Below are 25,181 nucleotides of genomic sequence, written 5' to 3' on the forward strand. Positions count from 1 at the left end.
TCGCTTCCTGTAATTCAATAAGCATGGCGATCAAATTTCTCACAAATTCCTGGGTTTGGTTTCGACGCATTATTTGCAAAATCTGACGTTCATTCTGCATCATCCGGCGCTTTGAAAGTTGTCACCTATGCAATTCTTTATTAGATTCATGAAAACAAAATAAAACAATAGTGTCCGTACAAATAGCCTGCGTAAATGCATATTCCCATCAGCAATAGACAAACCACATACAATTATATATGTTGGAAAACACTGCGTACTCTAAATTGATAGATGAATTTGATGAAATTACAAATAGGCTTCCATTTAATTTCATGTGAAGGCGTACATCAACCATCGAAGAGATGATGCTTTTCCGGCAACCGATGTCAAACTGAACTAAAATGAAAACAACTGAACTGATCGTATCAAACTGAATAGACGAGATGTTAACGATAAAGATTAGGCATTATTATCAAACAAATTCAAAAGAAAAAAAAATTACCACCACGACTGCTACAAAAACACACACGAAATACAGGCACTCACCAGAAAAACCTGTAAACCACTTTCAACGTTCCATTCTTTTTGGTAAAATAATTTAATCTAGAATTTGATTGATGTGAAAAAGACAAAGTTCATCTGTAGACGGACAAACGACACACACCTTGGCGTGATATGCGAAATCTTCTTAAAAGAAAACAACTCAAAAGGTGGTGATGGTAAAAATATCTTGAATCCCAAAACGGAACTTATGAAAAATTACAAAAAATAAAAGCAATAGATGAATGGCGATGTTAGTGATATGCTTATATGTGCGCGAAACGGTCTACTTGTTCACTTTTCTTTGTTCGGTCTCAGTTTTCAACGACTTGCAAAATGAAGAGAAACAATTTTGTGCACTTTTGTTTTATTAATTCAGTTTCTTCTCTCTAGTGATAAGCAAAAAAATGAATAACCGTCCTGTAACTCAACCAACTCAAAACTGATGAATTTTTCTCAACGTAGTCAAAAAATGAAACGTGTAACTTATACATACAAATGAGCTTTCATGTCAGCCACTAGCCTAGTTGTTTTTAGATTAAAAGCGATGAAATGGCATTTTCATACAAACTGAGTGAGCTTTGTAGTTCAATATGAAATAACAAGTTGGGAACAGCGGGGTTCAAGTCAGTAATTTTATATTCTGCAACAGCAAAGTTATTCAGTGGTTGTATAAATCACTTTATGCCATTTTTGTATCAATAACACAACATTAGTATGACGTGTTCCCTTTGCTGTAAGTCAAAACAGTCGGTACAACTGTTCAAGTTTTGGTATGGCACGACCCGGGATCGAACCAAGGTCCACCGGACTCAGCGGAAGAAGCACGAAGCCATCTGCAACTGAAGTGTCATTACAATCAAGTTATTTTTAATTCCATAAATTGAACTAATGGAGTTGGAAGTAAAGCAGTTGATTCATCTGGTGGCGAGGACAGAGCGATAAATTGAATTGACAAGCAAATAAATTGACATTCATGACGGATTCAAAGTAAACAATCCAAAAATATGAAATCAAAATAATGATGCAACAATAGAACATTTTTTTGCTTTGTGACGTAGTCGTAGACGATATTTCATAAAAAAAAAGTTACAAGTTGCCATGATAAGATGATGAGCTGATGAAACTACAGGGGTGTTAACGAGAAACTTGAAATTGTTAAAGCGTTATTAAAAGCACTCATATAAAATCACTACCACTGCTACAAAAACACACACGAAGTACACAAACTGCTACAATTGCAACCACTGTGCAACACGACTCATCAAAACAGAAATTTGATTATTATTCGCAAATAGGCACACCAAGCCCAGCAACGAAATCAAATTTAACATAATATTTAAGTTTATTACAATAACTATTTACAGTTAAGTCAAAAAAGAAAACTACACAGAAAGAAATTACGGACGTTTTCGACATCACAAGATGTCCTCTTAAGGAATAACATGTAGAACTTTTACATCTAAACAAAATACAATGGTTGAATATTGAATTTATCAACAAGAAAAAACAAAAACTGCAAAGTGCTTCTGGCTTGTTCAACACTCAACATCAACAATACACACTAAAATCTTAAAGGCCGCTGTAAATGGAGTCAAACAGATCACATGAAGTGATATAATCATTGATCACATGATGTCATATGATCACATAATGTGATATGATCACATGATTTCCTAAATATTGTTGTAATAAACTTAAATATGTTAGATTTGATTTCGTTGCTGGGTTTCGTGTGCCTGTGGTTCAACAAGACAAACTCTCTACCAAAGCTCTATCATTCGCAAATATGTTGAGGAATTTGAAATGGCAAGTACAAGCAGTGTTGGTGTAAATGTGGGAGAAAACAGTCAAATTTGGACGACGTCAACAGTAAAAGTTTACAACAAACAGGATTGGGAGCAAAGTTCATTTAAAAAAGTTCCAACCCAGATAGTAAATCAATCGTTTTTTTAGGTTGATTCCACGTCTGCAGGCGTTAAACCTATGTAAAAAGCGACTGATTTGCTGTCTGGGTAACTATTATTTCGGAGTAAGTAAAAAGAAAAGAAAAAAATACATTACGTAAACAAGAGGCAAGATTAGTGGGAATTCGGCTTTCTGATCAAAAAAAGGTGCGTTGAGTCAATGTTACCCCAAAGGCAACTAGAGCGCAACCAGTTTTTAGTTTCATCCTGACACGCAAACCTTTCACTCCGTTAGGTGGTTTGAAATGGTGCAATCGCTGATGGGGTTACCTGTGATCTGTTCCCGACACCCCACGGACGGTCGGGTGGCAGATACTGCGGCCAAATTGAAATACTAGACACAAACATGTGAGGTAAAGTTGTGCCTTGCTTGTATTTAGTCGTTGTTTCCGTGTTTTACTTTGTCATTTATAACTCGGAATATGAGCAACCTGATTTACAGATAGCTTGATAAATTGCAAGGTAACAGATATGTGGCGCAGCAAAGGAAGGAAAACCACAAGACAAGCAAATGCATGAAAAAGACATCTTGAAGCCCGGCAACGGCCAAACTTGACAAAAAGCGGCTCGTATTATGTTGGCTGCACTATACAGAAGGTTGTACAAGATAACGAAGGAAATGTGACTTGTGCGTACAAGTGGCGATGATTCGCTACACGTGTATATGAATAAACAATAAAAACATGATTTCACAACTTTTAGCAGTTAAATGTTCAAAACGATTGTTGATGTTTATTTAGTAAATAAACAAACAAAATTACGTGGAAAAAGCCTTCAATGTAGAGGCAAGGTAGTCAAGTTGATAAAGTTCTATTTTCTTTGCTTTCAAAGTCGTATTTGGGGTCGTTCCGTTTTCCTAAAACGTTGAATTATTTCTTTTTGTCCGCTTCCAGTCTGTCGCGCCACGACGCTGCCAGAGCCACGTTCGAAATATCGATTTGCTTGAAGAAGCAAGACGTGACGCGGTCTTTGCTGCTTCGGACGACAAACACAGTCCCAATTGACAACAACGCGATCAGGAGCGTTACCGCGATATCGATGAACAACACGACGTAGATTTCCGCCTTCCGGTTCACAGTGCAAAGCATGCACACGTCCTCCAATGGCAACTCGCATCTGAATGACGTATAAACCTTTTTATGATAACCAACTGCAGTACCTACAACATTTATCAATCAACGATTACCAATTTACAACAATCTCTTATGTTTTGTACAAATAAAATCACTAGGGTCGCACTCACAACTTGGTAGGTTTGACAATTTTTTGTAAGAAGCCATTTGATTACAAACAGGTTGGGAATTGCCGAGTCACAGTCTTTACCTGAAGGTTTCAGATGAGTTGAATCCGTTTCTCAGATAAACCGCAAACAAAGTCAGCATAAGAACAACCGAGCCGAGAGCGACCAAACCCGTGACGAGGTGTTTGAGAAAGTACCACTTTACTAACCGGACCTGCCTCAAATTCTTACTATGGCACCACATCTTTAAAATTCCATCATCAACAAAACAAGGCTTGGGCGTGTCCTCAGAAGACGCATGTTCCAAACTTCTTTTCAACTTATAAACTAAACAAAATTGGTGTAAAAATTATTCTGTTGTATTATGATGTTGTATAAAGTTATTATATAAGAAAATATGACACAGGCATAATGAAAAGCAGATTAAAGCTGTAAAAGCTTCAAATCCGAACGCATCTTTATTTCCTTTGAACATTGAACCGATCAGCAGCGTGAGAATTTTCAAAAGTGACCCACAGGCTTTGTTACTCAAATAAACATTTTACATTTGTTTTTGCAAAACTGTACCTATGATGCTATTGATATACAGTATACAGAATATATTACAAAAAAAGTTACCCGAAAAAATTGGCATTGACTAAAATTACAACACAACTTTGCCAACTCAGCAAATAATAACCTGATAAGATGTAAGGAAGATGGTGCAAAGATGAGAAGTTTTCAGAGCAAAGCATTGAGAAAAAATGTTGGTCCCGGAATTCTCCAACTAGAAACTTCTCGAAGCGAGTGATTTCTTCGTCTTCATTCTGTTTCTCCGCGTCCTTATTGCTAGCAGTTGAGGAACTACGTTGGTTTTGGGAGTTGCTCTTGCCATTTGAATTACCGCATTGTTGGTTCACTTCGGGGTTACTAGCGTCAGCTGGTCCCTTCTAATCATAAACAACGTCACGGTTGGTTGAAACTACCCAATTAAACGGACTAAACATTTTTCTATAATGCTTATTTGTGACAAAACAAAGCTTTGATAAACATCTTTGATTGATAAACATCTCCTGAAGACTTAGTTGACAAATTACCGTGGAACTTTTGGCGCGTGTATCATCTTCGGCGTCTGACCCCTTGTCCGCGGATGCTGAAACACGTTTAAATTTTAAGAGTTGCGTCAAAAAACTTGGAAAACCGAACTTTGTAAAATTACCAATACAAATTTACAGTAATTTAACTTTAAAGCAATGTGTTTGAATTAACTAGGGGTTAAAGGCAATTTGATCGTTGAAACTTTACTGTACTTCCAAGCTTTCTGTTGCAGCAATATACCGGTAGCTCATAATATAGTAAACGAGAAATGCTGCTATTTAACTGCTGCGGCTGACTATAGTACTCAAGTTAGTTAAGTGTATCTGGACCTCTGGGAAGCCCCAGTCACAGATGAACTGCAACGTCAAATGGTGAAGGTGTCTTTAAGAATGTTATGGGGGATACGATTATTTTCGTATTATACTTAAACAAAGCTGACCTATACCATATCGACAGCACATAGGCTACTAGCAAAATAAAAATAAGTGTATTTCTAAATTTCATATTTTAAAATACAGACAACTCTGATGGAGAGGTTCCTTGGTTGAAGCAAAAACAAACGAAGATAACAAAAAGGAGTTTGCATAGTGATTTAAAAAAATAATTTTCAACTCCTTCTAAAAACATAAAAATTAGTTAGCTGTACTAAGATTACCTTCATTTTGCAGCAATGAAGCTGTTTCCTTATGCTCAGTTTGACTATTACCAGCTTTATCAGACTGCTTGGAGCATGTTGGATCAGTTTGCGATGAAACTTTGTTCTGTTTTCAAAAACATTGTCATACAACTTGCCTTGCCAAAACTCGCATGGGCAAAATCGTACAGAGTGAGAATTGTTTATTTTTCTTGTAATTTCTCAAGCATATACAATTATAGGCTACATAATGAGCCAATACATTAAATATGATACAGTTACTACTAGGCTATTAACTAAAAACCTTAATTAGCTGTTTCACCTTTATTGGAATCATCAAAGGGTTTTTATTCAAATATAACTAATAAATGACATAAATAATTTATGAGCAAATATATAGGCATGACACGCCACCAAACCTTATAGTTACATAGTTAAAGTGCATCTAAAACCAGGAAGTAAGGTAAGTCCCATATTTGATCCAAGCATGGGGTATGAAACGGTAAGGTTTTCATTGTACCAAGCCTTCGGCACTAAGGAGAGTAGGGTGGCCAGTTCCTTTCTCTCGGCCGCCTTTCCTTCAGCAATGGGGTTGTGCGATCCACTCGGTGGCGCTACAACTGGGTCCTAGCAACACGCTCGTAGTGATTGCTTCAAGCTTTAGCACGCTTTGCGTAACGCGCGTACAGCTGATATGGGTGGGATGGGAGTGCAGTGTTGTGTTGATGTGAAGGTAAGAAGGTGCATATTACCAAGTTTGATACATTTTAGGCTTGATTTAACGTTGCTGTGGCTATAAAAGCAAATAAGTAAACAGGCATTTCGAACACATTGCATGACAAGGTATCGACTTGTGGTGACAGGCAGAGAGGGAGACAGAGCAGTTTTTGTAGCTACAATCCTTTAATAATGTCCTTGAAGTCTATGATTGTGCTGTCTCTTCCTTGTAATAATAAATTGAGATGATTTAACTCCGTAAACATGTCAGTTAAATAAGCAAGATTTTCTTCAAAATTATTAGCATTCATCACATCAATCAATTTTTTTTCAATCATGCCATTTTGTTTTTGGATTTGTTTGGCAGTTTGCTTCTTTTGCATCTCACTATCAATTTTAGTCTGCATAAATGCCTTTACTTTTTTTCTTAGCTGAAATAATCGATTCAAAGCATTGCCTTTTGATTCAAAGCATTTGCCTTTTGATGACATTAAATAAAAACTCTTCTTTAATGTCATCATCGATGACTGATATAGTCTTTCGCTGCTTCCTGTCTGTTGTGGTATTTAGATAGCTATGGTACTATTTTATTCGTATTGTTTATAATTGTACCGTACTATTGTCGCAACAGACGAAATAAAAGGTTTCTCTCTCTCTCTCATCTTTTATTTTGTAATGGACGTAAACTAGCATCTGTGCACAAGATCGAACTCCAGTGGACTCATCCACTGCAATGCTGAACAAGCCAGATTCTTTAATTTCCTTCACAACAGACTCCTTAACATTTTCTGCCATTTCAAAAATTTGTCTCTGCCTTTTTGTTGGGTAGTGAAACTTGCATACCCTGCCATCACCTTTTATATAGGCTACCAAGTACTTATAGGCTACTTGCATACCATGCCTTAACCATTTATATAGGCTACCAAGTAGCCTACTTGCATGTTTAACTGTATGATGATTGATGAATGAACCATGTTTGATGGGTGTGCGGAGCACACACTCTGAATATACGCCACTGCAATATCCAGGGTTGCCATCGACATGGACCCCAAAATAAGGACAACAGAAAAATTAAATTTTCATACAAAATAAAACAAACGTTTTTGAACAAATCTCAGCATTTATACGAGCCATTATATATCACATGCCATATTGTTTGCAAGAAACAATGTGTTCCAGAAACTCATTGTTCGTAAAAAAATACTTTGTGCATCTCACGACAACTCAGGTCTAGGTTTACTTTTACTGTAGTAAGGATTTGGCTGTCATTCTACTAAGTTTATTCACTAATTGTTGAAAATAAGACAAAATAAGGACTCAAATCAAAAAGAAGGACATTTCCTAGCAATAAGGACAGTAATATTTTCTAAGATAGAGTTCTTCAAAATAAGGACAAATCTTAGAAATAAGGACGGTATGGCAACCCTGGCAAGTGGCAACATCCCTGGAATGGGGTGATTTACCGATTAGGTCCGTGTTGTGCACCGTCTTCCTGGCGTTCAATTAAAAAATGGTTTTCGATTTCGCCATTTACTCGACAAACCTCCTAAGAAACTCGAGTTGCTAAGCGATCTGTTTCCGACGGCCCTCCCTACTGTACACTTAGTTTATTACAAGCACTTTTGCAACTTTATGAGAATTCTGTAACTTTATAAGATGTTTTTCTTATTTTTGTATCATTCTTCGTTCCAACCTTCTAAAAACAAACATGTTTTGATACCTACAATGCATATCCGAATCATATTTTAAGTTATTCTTTCGCCCACGCATAACCAAGCGCTGTACAACGCATCGTCTATATGCTGCGCAAGGCTAGTTCTCGTCTAGAAGGACCCAGTTGTACCGCCGCTAGTGGTTTCGTGATATCCTGTCGCACAACCCCATTGCCCACCCAATTTATTACTACCTAGGTAGAAGTGAGCGGTGCTTTCAACAACCAACTGAAGCCGGGAGTCGAACCAGGATTGAATGATTGGAAAGCGAACACATCCGCTGCGCCATCCCACTGCTTACCAGGAAGAACGTAATCCCAAAGAAAAGGTCAACAAATACATATAAACACAGCATTTCTGATATTTATAAAAACAGAATTTTATCCATGTCGCGTTTTTGTTTCTCGGCAGCCGATTTGTAGCAAGAATTGACAGCGACAGACACGTGTTTCGCCCATGAGGCTGGGCTCATCAGTATCGCACCGTATTCTGCCACAAATTTATTCGACCACCGCTTTACCAGTCAGTTTAACTCTTATCTTTGTGGAAACAAAGAAAGAGCCAACAAAACCAGCAGGCGCCAGGGCAGAGGACATTGTGAAGAAAGGGGCGTTCTTCCCGGCTATCAGCACAAGGCTGAGCACTCACTAGTACAGCGAGCAGCTGCGATTCGCCAACCATAACGGTGAATGGCAGACTGAATGGCAGACACGTGTCTGTCGCTGTCAATTCTTGCTACAAATCGGCTGCCGAGAAACATATTGTTGATTGGATGGTCTGAATGGCTTAGCGTGGAAGCTACACCGTTATGGTTGGCGAATCGCAGCTGCTCGCTGTACTAGTGAGTGCTCAGCCTTGTGCTGATAGCCGGGAAGAACGCCCCTTTCTTCACAATGTCCTCTGCCCTGGCGCCTGCTGGTTTTGTTGGCTCTTTCTTTGTTTCCACAAAGATAAGAGTTAAACTGACTGGTAAAGCGGTGGTCGAATAAATTTGTGGCAGAATACGGTGCGATACTGATGAGCCCAGCCTCATGGGCGAAACACGTGTCTGTCGCTGTCAATTCTTGCTACAAATCGGCTGCCGAGAAACATATTGTTGATTGGATGGTCTGAATGGCTTAGCGTGGAAGCTACACCGTTATGGTTGGCGAATCGCAGCTGCTCGCTGTACTAGTGAGTGCTCAGCCTTGTGCTGATAGCCGGGAAGAACGCCCCTTTCTTCACAATCGCGTTTTTGTGTTGCATGAAAACATTCAAAATTTGTGAACAACTGGTTGATCTTTAAATTATTATAGTATGATGCTTCCAACATGGTAGCATTGCGCCATGGTGGATGATGCTGCATCAGGATAATTAAACTATGATAACAGTACCAAGCTTGACTCTGTACTCTCAGCTGCTTCCACTTTTACAGTAGGAGATGACTCTGAAACAAACCCAAAAAAAAAAAAATTAATGCAACTACTTGCCAGACATAAATTCCAAAACAACTCTTTCTCATCATCAATGTTAAAATTAACATTGACCACAAGAAATGATCAATGCTAATACAATCAATTTTTTCCTTAATGTTTTCTTCTAAATGTATTATAATAATTGATGCTGAAAATGCAAAAGCTAGTCCATTAATAATTGGTTTGGCACACGACATTATGACGCAGTCCGAATGCCCGAGAGCGCAAACTTCGACAGCACCATAATGCCGACAAACGAACAGTGACTTGCGTCGTTATAATGTAAGCAATACCTTTAAACATTGCAACTTAAACGTCCGACACAAGAAATAACCAAATCTGCGTCATTCTAGTCGAGTTTCGGCGTCATTCGGTATCGAGTCTCGGCGTCATTCGCTACGTGAGTTGCACGACATTGAAGTAAATGTTGAGAATCGCAAAACCGTGTCATTTATGTCTGCGACCAACGCACCTGATACATTGTACCAATCCAGTATTCGAAAATTTTTCTTGTTTTATTGGTTTTCAACGTAGCTCCCTAACATTGCGTTTATGTTTAAAGTTTCCTAAAAAACCTTCATGAGGAGACTTAATTTTAGATTTCATAGACCAAGCTTCGTTCAAATTCTATCTCGGTACTTAATGTTCAGCTGTTTTCATTAATAACGCCCACTCAAGAGTTATTGTTTTTACTATTGCACGATTTTTCGTCACAAAATAAAGCAATAAAAGGTGGGCACTAATCTTTTTGGTTAAGTTTGTATTTTCGAGCACTGCGTCCGTAGGTTTCTGGTACACCAACACAACAAATTATATGTTGGAATGGCACCCAACAAGGCATTTGTCTTTGGTCTGGCAGCCACATCAAAATGTTGCTTACACGCTTCATGAATTTTACGAAAACATCACCATGTTTATCTGAACGTTCAATAATATTTCCAATGAACCAATCATCATCATAGATACAGGCAATGTATGGGCAGTAGCGCGCTACTTTTGTAGCGCCGCTAAAACCATTAATGCTGCTATCCTAGCAATCAGTTATTTATTTTAGTTTGGATGCAAAACAAACGTATACCGTACCGGTATACATAAAAAACATACAGTGTGCAACTGTGCATTTAATAAGAGAATGCGCAAGACAGTACTAGCCAACTAGCCATATGTAGGCGTGAGAGGTCGTCGAGTCTGCACTCTCTCATTCAAACAAATATTCCCTACGAAAATAAATATTGCATTTTAAACAAATAGTAAAATGGAAAAAAATAAATGAATACGAACGCAAGAAATGCTAAAAAGGAAAATAATGACATTTGAAAAAAAACATGTGGTGGTTGTCGCTTCTACAATTCTTGTTTACAGAGAAAGTATTTTTTGCAAGTTTTGCTGAACAGTAAACAGTTTATAGCCTTTTTTCCATACATATATTTTTTTTATTCAGGTGTAAACGGTCCCACACCTTGATTACAAGACATATTTTAAACTTTTTTGAACTAATAGAGTATTTGCTGGTTGAGTGTTAAGCGAACCGCAAACCAATAGCACTAATCAACTCTCGTGTCATTCGGGTCTCGCAGCATACGCGGTCATTGAGACTAGTTCCATCAATGGCTGCAAACGCTCATTTGACTAAATTCCTACTACTTTGTTGCACTGTTATAATCTCAGACAATATAATACCTCTATTTTGCACCAACAGAGCAATTTCCTCAGGTTTAGATCCACGTTCATCAACTTTTTTAGGCTGATTGGAAGCTTGTTTGGCTTTACGTCTAGCCTTCTCCCTTTCATATTTTTGAACTTCTATTTTTCCTTTTCTTACAAATTCTCTCATTTCAATATCTTCGATTGACTCATGAATTTGAAGACCATCAAAATAAATGCTTGTTCTATCATAAGGCATAGCAGCATAGAATCCCTCTGTGATATGCTTCAACTGGTCGTAGATGTCCTCTAGTAGAAGTTTCATGAACCGCAGGTGACCTTGCAATCTTGCACCAAAGCGAAAATGCCAGAGAGCCCACATCACAGCAAAAAACAAACTCTACAAAATATCTTGACGTTATTCCAACACAACTGACCATACATCCCAAACAAAACTAATGATTTCGACATCTTGTACACAAAATTACTCATATCAATGAATGTATTCGATAGACTTGCTACTTGACTGATGATAATTATTGGTATATACGATAAATATAATACATGTTTTTGCTTACCACTTCTACACAGCATATATAATTACAAAGTTTTTCAACATCACAGTTACCAGACTAAACAAAGTGGCTTACCTGTGCAAGTAGAAAATATGGCAAAGCGAAGAGTAAGACCTTTAGAGGGTATGGATCTTGCAAGAAATCCAAAGTGTCAAAGTTTAATTCGGAACATGACCCATTTGAGTTGGAAATCACAGAAGCATCCCAGCAATATGCAGATGCATATTTAATCAAATAAAGATTAACTTGCACAGATGAGTTACTGGTACCAGGATAGCATGAAAGACCAGAACCTTATCAAAATACAAACATTGTTCAAAATCGAAAATACCTATTTAAGAGGTACCAGCACAAAAAATTAAGAACCACTGCTTTTATAGGATATATGAAGTTTGCAGTATATTATGCTGCTTTTATGCAGTTTGCACAATCACAACATAAAAAGCATTAAAACATTTTTATAATGCAGAAAGTGTTATTCACACATCCTACCAAAAGTTGCAATAATGGCAATCGATAGATTAGATATTTTATAATATCTGTTATAGAATAACCGACTCTAAACGATTTTAGGTCAGTACTAGTATTATTTATTCATTTCCCACCTTAGATCATTTGCACATAACCCAATAAGCCAGAGAATTTAAGCACGATTTACAGTATTTGCGTAAAAAAAGGCTAACCCCTTGTTAGGCAAAATCAAACAGTAGCCAGAGGCAAACACCTTTGAAATAATTTGATAAGAGCATCAAAACTATAAAGTGCCTGCATGTATAAAGTAATATAGATTAAAAATGAACAATGACATCATAGTAGAACTAATTAGATTTGTAGCCTATAGTGTTGTATTTTGTAAAAGTGTTGTAAAAGCTTTACATGAATCCAAGCATGCACATTGCAAATAACAAAGTAAACTAGACATGTTATATTGAAAACATCTATATAAGTGAATCCTCCAAACACGAATTTTTGGTAAAATAACCCGAAACACGAATTTCAAAATAAACAGGCTAATATTTGTTCAAACTCAAAAACTGAAATGGCACAGGCAAGAAGATTGCTATCCCTATTTCTGCACTAAAAATTAGGCCAAAACCGCTTTTCAGATTTTAGCAATCAGCAAATGTTTGACCTAGTCTCAAAACCCTTCCCCTAATAAAATTTAAACGTTCTGACCGTCTGCACTAACTTTGCTGTTAAAATCTCTTCTGGTGAACCTAGAATGACCATTGACACATTAATAAAATCAGAAAAGAATACTCTACCACCTTGCGGCAAATAAAAGTTCGAACCGGCAACCACTAGATGGCGATAGCAAGTTGCGTGTTTCGAGCAATTTTACCACTGCGTAATAGCGACCATGCTTTTTTCCAGGGATGCCAGGTTGGCATTTTTAATGCCAAATTTCATAAATTTGGAATTTTTTTTATGTTGTTTGGCATGAAAAAAATCCTGTTTGGCATTTTTTCAAAATTCTTTTTTTGAAGAATACGGTACTCTCAAGAATGAAGATAGCTAGGTTGTGCGATAGCAGCAAGTGTAGGCTGAGCTTTGTTGCAGTTTTACCCATTTTTTACCAATTCCATTATTTATTAATGAAGAAACCTTCGATTTTGCTCCGTTTTGCCTATTTCGCATTTTTTTTAGGTCATTTGGCATTTTTTCTTTAGTTGTTTGGCATTTTTTCCATAAGTGGACCTGGCAACCCTGCTTTTGTCATATCCGTTTTCTTCTTCGTCGTATGAGCTGTTCTTCCGGACTATATATCCGTTTTGATCAGGTCATAGAAAAAGTGGGGAAGTGTAATGAAGAGTAGTCTTTTCCTAGAATGCAGATATAATTCAGATATATGCATTAGAGAGTGTAGAAAAGAAGAAATCTTTTACATTGGCAGGATATGCAGGCGCTTCCTTGAAGATCAAGGAGGACCATTGTCCAAGCTCGAGGTCCACTGCTGCGTTAAGGATGTGGCAACTAGCCCGGGAATTTTCATAAATGTCCCGGATTATTTAAATCCGGACATCTCCATTTTTGCAGCATGTGATGTAATATCTGTTGCGTCCATGCTGCCTCTTAAAAGGCAACAAATGGCAATGTCGCTGTGTAGTTCATATTATGCTGTGTTGTTGATTTTAATTTCTTAAATAAATTTCTTTTTTCCACTGTTGCGTTGTGTAATAGCTCAGTTGGTTAGCGCCCGATAGCTCAGTTGGTTAGCGCGTGACTTCTGGAACGAAAAAGCTTGAAGATCAAGCGGTGCTGGTTCGACTCTCTGGGTGTGAGTTTGAGCAACGCACTTCAAGGACAGCTTTCCATTATGTGCACCTAATTAATTGAATAACTCCGCGGCAACAACAATTTAACAATCGGAAATTTCATTCTGTCAATCTCGGTGACAGGCCTGCGTCAGCGGTTGAAAGCCACTGTTAGTAGACTATGTGAAACTGTCAGTATTAAGATCTCAAAGAAGCTTTATTAATCAAAGGATAAAGTTTTCCTCAATAAATCCTTCGTTCCATTACATTCAGTTATGTACGGTGACCATTTTCTTGGGTGTTTACTTAATCTATATGGACCCTTCTTCCGTGAGCAACACAAGATCCGCCCTGATAGCTCAGTTGGTTAGCGCGTGACTTCTGGAACGAAGAAGCTTCAAGATCAAGCTGTGCTGGTTCGACTCTCGGGGTGTGCGCTTGAGCAACGCACGTTAACGACTGCTCTCCATTCAGCGGCATCTAATGGATGGAATAATTCCCCAGCAACAAGACTTCAACAATCGGAAACTTCACATGGTCAAGCTCGGTGACTGGGCCTACGCCAGTGATTCAAAGCCTCTGCAAATATGCGAAACTCCCAGGTTTAAGCTCTGCAAGAAGCTTTCCCAGTCCGAGGATAAAGATTCAATCAATCAATTGTGAGTAATGTTATCTCTGCTATTGTGTTTACAAGTCTTTAAAATCTTTGGATTGATATTTTTTCACTAAATAAATAAAAATTAGGAAAATTGCGGATCCGAGGAAATTTATGCATATTTTCCTACCGACCAACATCGTTTTCGGGATCCATTACGCCAAGGTTTGTTCTTTTTTTCAAATGAAACTATGTGAAAATAATCAGTAGGTATGCAGGAGCTAACCATGCCAAATGGAAGCAAATTTATTACGAAATAAACGTGCAATTGAAAGATTTGTTGTATCCACGAATTTCCCCAACTGCGCATTTACGCATCAGGGATTTTTCCCCTTCCACGAAAATCCTTCTCCTATATCACGATTTTCTTCCGTATTTCCGAAGTTGATGGAATTTTCGCCTGAAATAAATTGTTTTGTAAGGTAGACGCAAGTAGCTAGAAGTGGATTACCACCAATAAAATATATCTTCAGAATTAAAGAGTGGGTGATGAAAAATATTTCGTGTTTCAGAAAAAAAATTCGTGGTTAGGGGATTCACTACAACATTGTACATCAAGCCAAAGGCGTGCACAAGAGGAGCAATGCCCCATTTCATTAAAATTTTCTTGAACATTTATAGCCTATACATACATTTTAAAATGGCCTAGTATCCAACTCATCAATACAAATGTTGTCACACTGTATTGATTCGTGCCAGGGCTGCCAGATTTGCTTTCATTGCACTTTTGGATGTTAAGCTTGGGTTTAAGAGGTCCCCGGCCCTTGTCAACAAATGTCTGGTTAACATACTAATAACATCAGGTCGAGCAAGCCTTAAAGCAGCCGGCGGCCATCGCAGCCATGGCCGCTAAGTAGTGCTTGAATGATCGCCTGTGCTACCTCCTCCGTCGGCCAAGTTTGGCCACCGGTTTCTTCTAGCCAATTATTTAATTTCGCAATAGAATGATCGTGGATTAAATGTCGAAAATATGTAGCATCAAAGAGTGACGCAGAATTAGGTCAGCACATCATAGTCACTACTGTTGCATTGAATACATCCAGCTGCGATTACCAGCGCTGTAAGTTTTGTTTGCAATTCCCGACGTTTATTTCAACGAAGTGTTAATCCGAAGTGCTAATTTACATCGGCTGGCAATATTGTTGTTTTTATATCGATTCAATGTTGTCGGACATTGAATCGTTGTTAAAAAGGAGAACTAGGTTAGTTGACATCCCTGGGTAAAATACGTGTCTTCATAGTTGAGAATGCTGTGGGTTAGTGACTTCACAGTTCACACCCTCAATGGTGACATCATAACGGAATAAATGGTCAGCTTTTATGAAAGGCGGTATGCAGTTGAAACAATTTACTGAGCTGCAAGCAGTTAAAACAATTTAGGGTCGTTAAATGGTCCTGCAATACCGGATCACAATCCCGATAAAGCATTTAATGCGTGGTACAACGATTCTATTGCAGGACGTCACCCAGACTTCAACAACGCTAAGTGATCATTTTAACATTGTTGCATGTTTAATGCTATTTACTTGTGCTATCGTTATAGTATTTTGGCCTCCAAGCACGCAGATTTGGCCGCCGAGAAGGAGCTCTCGGTAGGCCACAAATCCCACGATGGCTGCCAGAAAAAAACACGAGTTTTAAGGCCTGGTCGAGGAATGGTCGATTGAAAAAAAAACACTTTTTTTTCTAGCAAAAAACTAATTGAAAACGATACATTGGATTTTCAGGCGTCTTGCAACCCCCCAAAAACAGGCTCATTACCTCCAAGTTGAAAAACCCTGGTCTTGAAAAAAATTTGCTTAAACATTTGATTTGAGTGAGAGGATCGTAAGGGTAGCAAGGCAACTGGAAATATCTACTGGTGTATGTACACTGCCACCTCTTCGAAAAATAAAATTCTGTCTCCCAGGAAACAATAGAACTAGTCATAGAGTTTTATAAAGATAATGAAAATAGCAGGATCATGCCAGGGATGAATGATAAAGTGTGAAAAGTTTAAAATCAATACTGGTTGATTCCTGATGTTTTAAATATTATATATACTATTGATGAACAATATTTAATATTGCTTAAAAAATACAAGTCGCCTCCAAATGCAAACACACAAATGATAAGAAAAAAAGTTTATAAGGCACGGATTATAATCCAAATGGTACGGTACGTCATCAAACAAAAAGCCAGCTTTACAAAGCTTTCCACAGCCTCACTGCAACATGACTTTTGTCCTTTTATCAGGATGTCATGTTCCTGAATCCCTGAGACCCATCCCATCGGCCTGAACAACAGAGACAGACGTGGGTGTCAGGCTTTTCCACTCTACCATTGGTAATGGCCTCTTCTTGTGAATGTGGTGCTGGGGAATAGGCTGCAGACCACATTATCTACAATTGTATCATCTTAAAGTCACCTATAGAATGGAGTGGAAGGTCTGTGTGTCTCAAATGATAAAACCAAATACTGACTGATCTCTAGGAGCTTTCTAGTGTAGTCTGGGAACATCGTGAATGTGGGGTGGTAAAAGGATAGACCTTTGGCCCTAGAGACTCACACATCAAATGCAGCCCACAAGAAAATCCTGCATATGCTCTTACATCTACCTATTACAATTGCATTACTTGTTAAAATAGGAATGATACCTCACAAGTTTCAGAATATGAACGATGAAATTTCTTACCTGCAATAATGTCAGTCAACTTGATAATGATAGCCAATGCTGTTAAAACATAAACTCCAACCCATTGTACCAATCTGTCAATTCCAAGTTCTGCCACAACATTGATCTCATGTTTTTGGGACACTTGCTCCAGCTGACTAATTGTAGATCTGCTGACATCAATACCTTGTGATGACGTCATTGCACTTCAAAATCAATCCGTTGATCGGCATCCAATAACACTGAATCGCTTCTGATGCAAATATCCTGACCTGGTTTGCTATCATAAATCTTGAAGAGTATAAACCTCTGCAATAAAGAACACAATCAAAACAATTTGGCCAATTAGCTCAGTGCATGACTTCGTGAATGAAGCTTCAAGATCAAGTGGCGCTGGTTCGACTCTCTGGGTGTGCACTTGTGTGACTTGAGCAACGCATTCTTAGGACTGCTCTAAATTCAGTAGCACCTAATGGGTGGAATAATTCCCCAGCAACAACACTTTAACAATCGGAAACTTCACTATATCCATCTCGGTAACTGGCCCAGCGCCAAGTGCCTCTACATTCCAAGCATGCAAAACTACCAGGAATAACCGAACCTATCAAGGCTTTGTCAGTCTGAGGATGAAGATTTAAAACCAAAAAAAACAAACAAATCAAATGGTAAATATTTTTACCAATACGGTACTTTAATGTTGTAAGAAAAAGCAGTTATTGATTTTGCTTATGGTACTGGTACCAGTGAAAAGGTGAGAGTTAAAAATAGAAAGTGGGTTTATTCATAGCTTGTCACACAAGCATTGGAGCCAGATAAGACCATTATCAGTTACCGTATTTTACGGACCATAAGGGGCACCGGACTATAAGGCGCACTGTCAATAAATTGCTTTGATTAGTTTTTTGTTCATACATAAGGCACACCGGACCATAAGGCGCACCGGACCATATATAATAGTAGTATCGGTACTGGTTTTGAGTGTAGGCAATAAAGCACTACCGCACTTGATCGATACATAAGGCGCACCGGACCATAAGGCGCACGACCAATTTATGAGGAAAAAAAAGAATTTAAAGTGCGCCTTATGGTCCGTAAAATACGGTAATGTGTTTGAGGCCATAGTCAGCACAGGAAGGGCTAAGGGGGCAATTGGTGAGGATGTACCGTAAGTACTTTATCGTCTGAGCCACAATCACACATTGCGTCAGGACTGGAGTCATCCTCCATCAAAAAAGATTGTTTTTCATTTCTCCTGACTCTGCAGCGGGCTCTATTTAAGCAACACCACTCTCTTCTATCAAAGGTGGAAGCTTGTTAAAGGTTTTCATCAAGACTTGGCATAGCGGGATGTTGTGTGAACCATTAAACTCGGGTGACCATTGTCCTAATCGTGCAGTTGCTGCACTTGTGTGTTCTAATGAGGTAACTTTGATGAAGCTCTTACATGACTTAAGTCTCGTCTGGATAGAGTGTACTTACCAGGATTGCAGTGGATGAGTGGATAAATGCACTGGTAGCGGGCTCAATAACCAGGCTTAATAATACTGCCGTCCCAAGGTAAAGCGATGTAACTAAAGATTTTGAAGCTGGTATACAAGACCCCCCCCCCTCCTTGGTACCGTAACTCATGACAAAGAATAATTGACCAAAACATGAGGATTGAACTTGAAGAATGTGAACAGTGAAGCAAAGGTAAAGTAGTTTCACCCTATATGTTTGGTCGAATCCTGTCTTTGTCATGAGTTACCAGGGGGGGGGGGGGCTTGTATACCAGCTCCCAGATGATTTTCCCACTTTTAATTGTTAAACGCTTGGCAAAGATTATATTTTTCTTCCAGCAAAGACTCAACAGCGTAACTGCAGTAGTTTGCGAGATATTTGTTGGTCAAAACAACGTAACTACATATATATATAAGGATCATATATCCAAAGCCAAAACAACGTAACTGCCAGTTACGTCGTTTTACAATAGAATCTAGTGCAAATAATTCCAGTTACGTCGATTTACAATAGAATTTAGAGTTAATCTCAAATTCTCAATGGGATGTCAGTCTCTGCCAAAAAATGCCAGCTGTTTCACTCGTGTTGCAAAGACAATTACGTAGTAAAAGAAAAACTCATTTTGTAGATAAATTCTTATTAGCTTCTGAAGTGAAAACATTAGTAGCCTACCTACAGAAGCTGCAGAGTCAACACGCAACAAAATATTAACCACATTTTGTAGATAAAATTCTTATTAGCTTCTGAAGTGAAAACATTTTATCTAAAAAATGAGGTTAGTATTTTGTTGCATGTTGACTCTGCAGCTGCTGTACTCAAACCAAAGACTCCTTTAAAAAGTAAAGGACTGGAATGTTGCGATCTCGGGGTTTTTAACTTGAGTCTGAATGATTAACTTGAGTCCTGGCTTAAATGACTTCTAGAGAAGCTAGAAACACTATCTTGGGTTTCATATTAGGGTTTTTGAGGATGGCGAGTTCAATAGTGTTATTTTCAACACCGTTTGAGGTCATTTTTAAGGTCAAAATATTATATTTTAAGGTCAAATTACAGAATTTTGGTCATTTTTGCCCAATTTTGGGTCTAAATTGTAAAGCAAAACTGTTTGAAAGAAGTCTGTGACGAAATATGCTATTACATAAACATCATATGTATTTCTCAACACTATGGCTATTATCTAAAAGAGTCAATGATTACAATATAATACACAAATTGACAATTACATAAGAAGATGGTAACACCATAATAGACAATGTCTAATCACTAGTTGGAAAGCTTTTCTTGCCCCCTGAGGCATCCCAAAGGCTTTTCTTTGTCACTTACATTGAGGACATAAGCTTTCAATAGAATGTTAGCTGAAGTAGTACAAGCAGCATTATTACTAGCTAAAGGTGCATCTACAAAGGATAAAAACTCAGCAAAATGAAACCGGCAACGCATTTCAGTCTTGCTCTTGCCATGCAAATTACAGCTTTGATTTCAATAAATTGTTACGTCACAAAGGCTTGGAACCGCAATGTTTTGCTATAGGGCATATGAAATCACCAAAATAATTCCGAAAGTAAAGAAAAAGAACTTCAAAGAACTTACGCAGTGTAGAGAAAATATTTTACACAATAGATGCAGTAGGTGCACAATTGTTTGTTTGTTTATCTTTATCTTGCATTGCGGAAAAGCGTACTTGAGCGCTATGCATCGGTGTACGCCTTCCGACATACACCTGTCCCACGCTGCAGCCGACGGCAATGTCTGTTTCCGGTTGTCTACTCTACTTATGACTTAAATTTGGTACTACCCATTACTCGAAATCGATCACTAGGTAGAGGCAATTATCGTAAAGTTTCTTGCCCAGAGAAACAACAGCAAGTGCGGGTGGCTGGAGTCGAACATGCAGGCTCTCGACTGCGAGCCCAACGCGCTAACCACTCGGCCACGGCAATATCATATTTCGTCACAGACTTCTTTGAAACAGTTTTGCTTTACAATTTAGACGCAAAAATGGGCAAAAATGACCAAAATTCTGTAATTTGACTTTAAAATATGATATTTTGACCTTGAAAATGACCTGATGTAGTGTTGAAAGTAACACTATTGAACTCGCCATCCTCAAAAACCCTAGTATAGAATCCAAGATTGTGTTTCTAGCTTCTCTAGAAGTCATTTAAGCCAGGACTCAAGTTAATCATTCGGACTCAAGTTACAAACACCGAGCATGGGAGGTTCCAGTGCTTTACTTAAGGAGTCTATGAGTATGACTCAAACACTCTTCATAAAGCGTCTTCAAGCATCCTTTTAGTGAACAGAATCAGCAGTTTAGTGCAACCTAGTTCGTACCTAGAACAATTCGTACCCTCAGCCTCAGTTCGTACCCTGAAAAGATCGAGAGAAAAAAATTAAAAAAGCCGAAGTCGCTGATCTGATTGCAGTTTAATAGCACAAAGCAAAGCCGAAGTCGCTGATCGGAGTTTCCGCAAACAAACCCGAGGGTTAGGGTTAGCCGAAACTGCGCAAAAAGATTTGCGGAAACTGCGATCAGCAGCGAGGGTTTGTTTAGGTTGGTTAGAGTTAGAGCATAGATTTCTCTATGGTTAGAGTTAGGGTAAGCGGAAACTGCGGTTAGCGTAAACTGCGGATAAATGTTTGCGGAAACTGCGATCAGCGAGGGTTAGAGCATAGATTACTCTATGGTTAGTTAGATGGTCTGTCGGCTGCGTAGCCGAGTGGTGAGAACGTCTGCGCGACGTTCGAAAGGACGTGGGTTCGACACCGCTCCAGAGCACGCGGCTGTGTCTCGGCAAAGACACTTAATGGCAAGCCAAAATAAGGGGAGCAGCTGACTCGAAGACTATATGTCACTTCGCTGCTTCCTGTCGTCTGTTGTATCGCATCTGTGATCGCAGTGTATGTACTGTATGTTATCGCAATGGGCGCAAATAAAAACACGATTATTATTATTATAAAAAAAGAGTTAGGGTAAGGGTTAGCGGAAACTGCGGAAAAATGTTTGCGGAAACTGCAATCAGCGAGGGTTAGGGTTGAAGCATAAATTACTCTATGGTTAGGGTTAGCGGAAACTGCGGAAAAATGTTTGCGAAAAGTGCGATCAGCGACTTCGCCTTTTTTTAATTTTTTCTCTCGATCTTTTTAAGGTACGAACTGACGGTACGAAATTTGAACCATATTACATATTTTGTGTGTGAATTCAATACATTGCGTCAGATACGCCGGTACGTGTGCCTTTGCGGCATAGTCAGAAACACAATCAGGTTAACAAAGGTAAAGCGACGTAACTACACTACGGTACACTAATTATCTTAATTAGCGAAAATTATAACTCAATCAATGTTTTTATTCCCATGGAAAGAGAAGGTAGGCAAGGCCAGGGTTTTAGTTAGAGGCATCACATGTTAAATTGCGATTAAAATGTCGTTATGGTTTACGATTAACTTTAAAGCGCTTTTTCTCGGTTTTAACTTTTCTGTAGTTACGTTGCTTTACCTTGGGACGGCAGAATAATGAATAAATAAAACTCAGGTAAACTTGTTGAAAAGAACATGATAAAATCTACAAAAATAGTGTTGCCAGATGAAGCATTCTGCTCCAATTTGATAAAAACTTCAAAGTTGTGCAATCAGAATAAACCAGAATCCGTTTATTTGTCAAATGGTTTGGTTTTGAATCTTTATCCTCGAACTGTCAAAGCCTTGATAGGTTATTTCTGGTATTTTCGCATATTTTTAGAGGCTTTTGACGCAGGGTCGGTTAACGAGATCGACAAAATTAAGTTTACGATTGTTGAAGTATTGTTGCTGGGAAATTTTTCCATCCGAAAGTTGTAGCCCATTAAAAATTAGACTAGCCACAAGCGAAAAATAAACATGTTAAGCTTATTCAAGAGGGTGGTTAACCTGGGTCTACTGTAGCCTAACTTTGCTTCATACACCTCAAATAGGCCTATGAACAAAAAAATGACTTGTCGGCAAAAATTAGACATTTTGATACCAGCAACACATTTTTTACTCTTTTGTTCCGTTACATAAAATTTCTTGGCTATAGGCTAATTGCTGTTATCAAAACAAGTAATCTGTCTTTTTTAATCTCAGTGCAGACAAAAATATTTAATAACTTGCAATTTAGGTAGAGAGGTAACTTTTTTAAACCATAAACAAATATAACTCAGCAACAACACTATAGGCTACATTTAACATTATAAAAACAAAATAACAATAAGCGAACGTTTTGCTATTGCTAGAAAACAAAACTATTGCTAGAAAACAAAAAAAGTAGTGTATAGGCAGTGCTGTAGAGTGACTCATTGGGGGGAGGCACTCCAAAAACAATAAACTTGACTTAGCAATTTAGCTTGGCTTGAAGAAATTTTTGGTTTACTCTTATATAACCAGTGATGGGCATTATCGGCGATAATTTACCGGCGATAATTATCGGCGATAAATTTTTATCGCTTTTCGTTATCGCTTAATTATTTTTTCAGTTATCGTTTATCGTTATCGCCAAAGGCAATATTTGATTATCGCCGATAAATTTTATTTCGTATCAACACACAAGTGAAAAGACCATGAAAAGTAATATTTTTACTAGCCACCTAGTTAATGAAACTAAAATTGAAACCAGTTCTTCTTCAGTGCCTGAAGTGTGTGGGCACAGGCAGTGCCGGATTAACCCATATCCTCCTGAATCAAAATTTTTTTGCAATTTTTTGTATGTATATTATTTTTAAGGTATCTTAACCAAATTGAACAATATTTTTGAAAAAAAAATTTGGTGGGGACAATTATCAACAATTTTTGGCCTGTCAGTTTAAACTGACGTTAGGAGCAGGAGGGGGCATATAAAATAAATACGAAAAAGTTTTCTCGGTCAGTGTTTAGTCTAATACAGGGGCGTGCAACTGTTTATCGCAATGGGCCACAACGTACAATTATAATGATGCTGAGGGCCAGTCTATCGAATAACACATGACTTTATATGAAAAAATTATTTAATGGAAAAGTACACACAATCAAGTTACACATTGAGTGAGATGTCTAATATCTTCTCTGTCCAGAGATCTTGCCAGTGTCAGCTTTGAAGGAGGAAGTGGCAACTCGAAGTTGACTTGACAAGTGCTCATCTGTAAGCTGATTCCTGCATTTTGTCTTGAACAGCTTCATTTTTAAAAAGAACTGCTCTCATAATGCAATGCTATCATGCTATAATAATTAGCAGAGTGTTTTGCACAGTAGTCTCGCTTGATACTGTACTCTTTCATTACTGCTGTAGTGTTTTGACAAATCAGGCAAACAACATCTTGATTGTGTTGAACAACGAAGTAATTTATACACCACTCATTGTTGAACTTCCGCCTTTCATAATCAACCTTCCTTTTCTTACTTGTAGACATTTTTACTATGCTAAGCTTTTTGTAGAATAAATATCAATATATTCACCACACTGCACCCATAAAGTAAGATTTATGTCACTGAATCATTGCCAGAAGAACAAGGCGGTTTTCTATAACGCTTACTAATGACGCAAAAATAATGCTAATGATGTAATAATGCTAAAAGTCAATAATGCTAATGATGACGTTACAAATAACAACATCCTCCGATCTAACAGTGAAAAGTATTTAAAAATAATGGGCTACTTGATGAAGAATGTGCGGGCCACGTAAATGGGTACCGCGGGCCGTGCTCTGGCCCGCGGGCCGTATGTTGCACGCCTCTGGTCTAATACGTATTCACCAAAGCAATAATGGAAAAGGACAAAAAATCAAGAAATCACAACATGTTAACGAATCAAATAAATGTCACAGTATCAAAAGATAGGAATGTACTTGGTTGATTCAACGTCTGGCGATATTGTCTGATTTATCGTAAAAGTGTACTTTATATTGGTTTGAATCTATTTCGTCTCACATGTTCAATGTTCACTCGGCTTGTGTTCAGCTGAAAGAGCCCAATTCTGACATCATCTATTTCATGTGGTACTCCTTAAAACACTGAGGATGTAGGCCAACATTGCAGGTTTTACAAAAATAAAGGGATGTTCCAGAACATCCTGGTTTGGCGCAGCGGCGTTGCTTCCCTTTTATGATCCAGTGTTGGGCAGTGCTGTATTTTATATGGGGTTGCGGAGATGCCCTGGGTCCCGGAAGCAGTATATCTGGAACATATTTTCGATAAAGCTGGTGGTAACTTTCAACAACTGCTCTTCTGAAGCCCAGATCATCTAAACGAATTTCACCAGCATCGGTCTTGCGATGGTGATATATTTGAAAAGCATTGTTGACTGCCATATCAATACAAAAACGAAATAATGGCCACCACCATTTTTTGCTTCTCAAGTTGATTATATACTTTGAAACATTTTGATCCAAACGGTCAACACCACCCATGTGTTGGTTGTAACCGTGTATTACATTTGGCTGCTGAATATCAATCTTTTTTCTCTCTTGGTTACTATATCGCTTCGCTTTTTGCAGTCTGTCAACCTTTTTCAAAGATTGACAGAACATTTACTACTTTTCTGTCTTTCCATCGGCTAGCAGCAATGTTATGTGATGTCTCCACAGCA

General features: G+C 38.2%; 1 protein-coding gene across 1 annotated transcript; it reads right to left on the reverse strand.

The window, feature by feature from the left end:
* Positions 1 to 116: 116 nt before the first annotated feature.
* LOC145774090 (uncharacterized) lies at positions 117 to 20,142 on the reverse strand. Its single transcript, XM_082585239.1, has 10 exons — positions 18,585 to 20,142; positions 17,127 to 17,414; positions 11,618 to 11,835; positions 11,004 to 11,367; positions 9,243 to 9,295; positions 5,462 to 5,567; positions 4,806 to 4,861; positions 4,409 to 4,658; positions 3,813 to 4,056; positions 117 to 3,605 (listed from the first exon to the last, which is right to left on the reverse strand). Exons 2-10 carry the CDS (start codon positions 17,305 to 17,307, stop codon positions 3,359 to 3,361), a joined length of 1,719 nt encoding a protein of 572 aa, XP_082441365.1. The 5' UTR covers positions 17,308 to 17,414; positions 18,585 to 20,142; the 3' UTR covers positions 117 to 3,358.
* Positions 20,143 to 25,181: the final 5,039 nt, after the last annotated feature.

The sequence above is a fragment of the Aplidium turbinatum genome, chromosome 7, assembly GCF_918807975.1.
Source record: "Aplidium turbinatum chromosome 7, kaAplTurb1.1, whole genome shotgun sequence".
NCBI lineage: Eukaryota > Metazoa > Chordata > Ascidiacea > Aplousobranchia > Polyclinidae > Aplidium > Aplidium turbinatum.

What these genes read in the sequence shown, in the direction of transcription:
- LOC145774090 (XM_082585239.1), bottom strand. Translation starts at nt 17,307, where the DNA reads ATGACGTCATCACAAGGTATTGATGTCAGCAGATCTACAATTAGTCAG. An exon ending in CATATTTTCTACTTGCACAG is followed by an intron (nt 11,368 to 11,617) that starts GTAAGCCACTTT and finishes GATATTTTGTAG; the next exon opens with AGTTTGTTTTTTGCTGTGAT. An exon ending in AACTCATCTGAAACCTTCAG is followed by an intron (nt 3,606 to 3,812) that starts GTAAAGACTGTG and finishes TACGTCATTCAG; the next exon opens with ATGCGAGTTGCCATTGGAGG.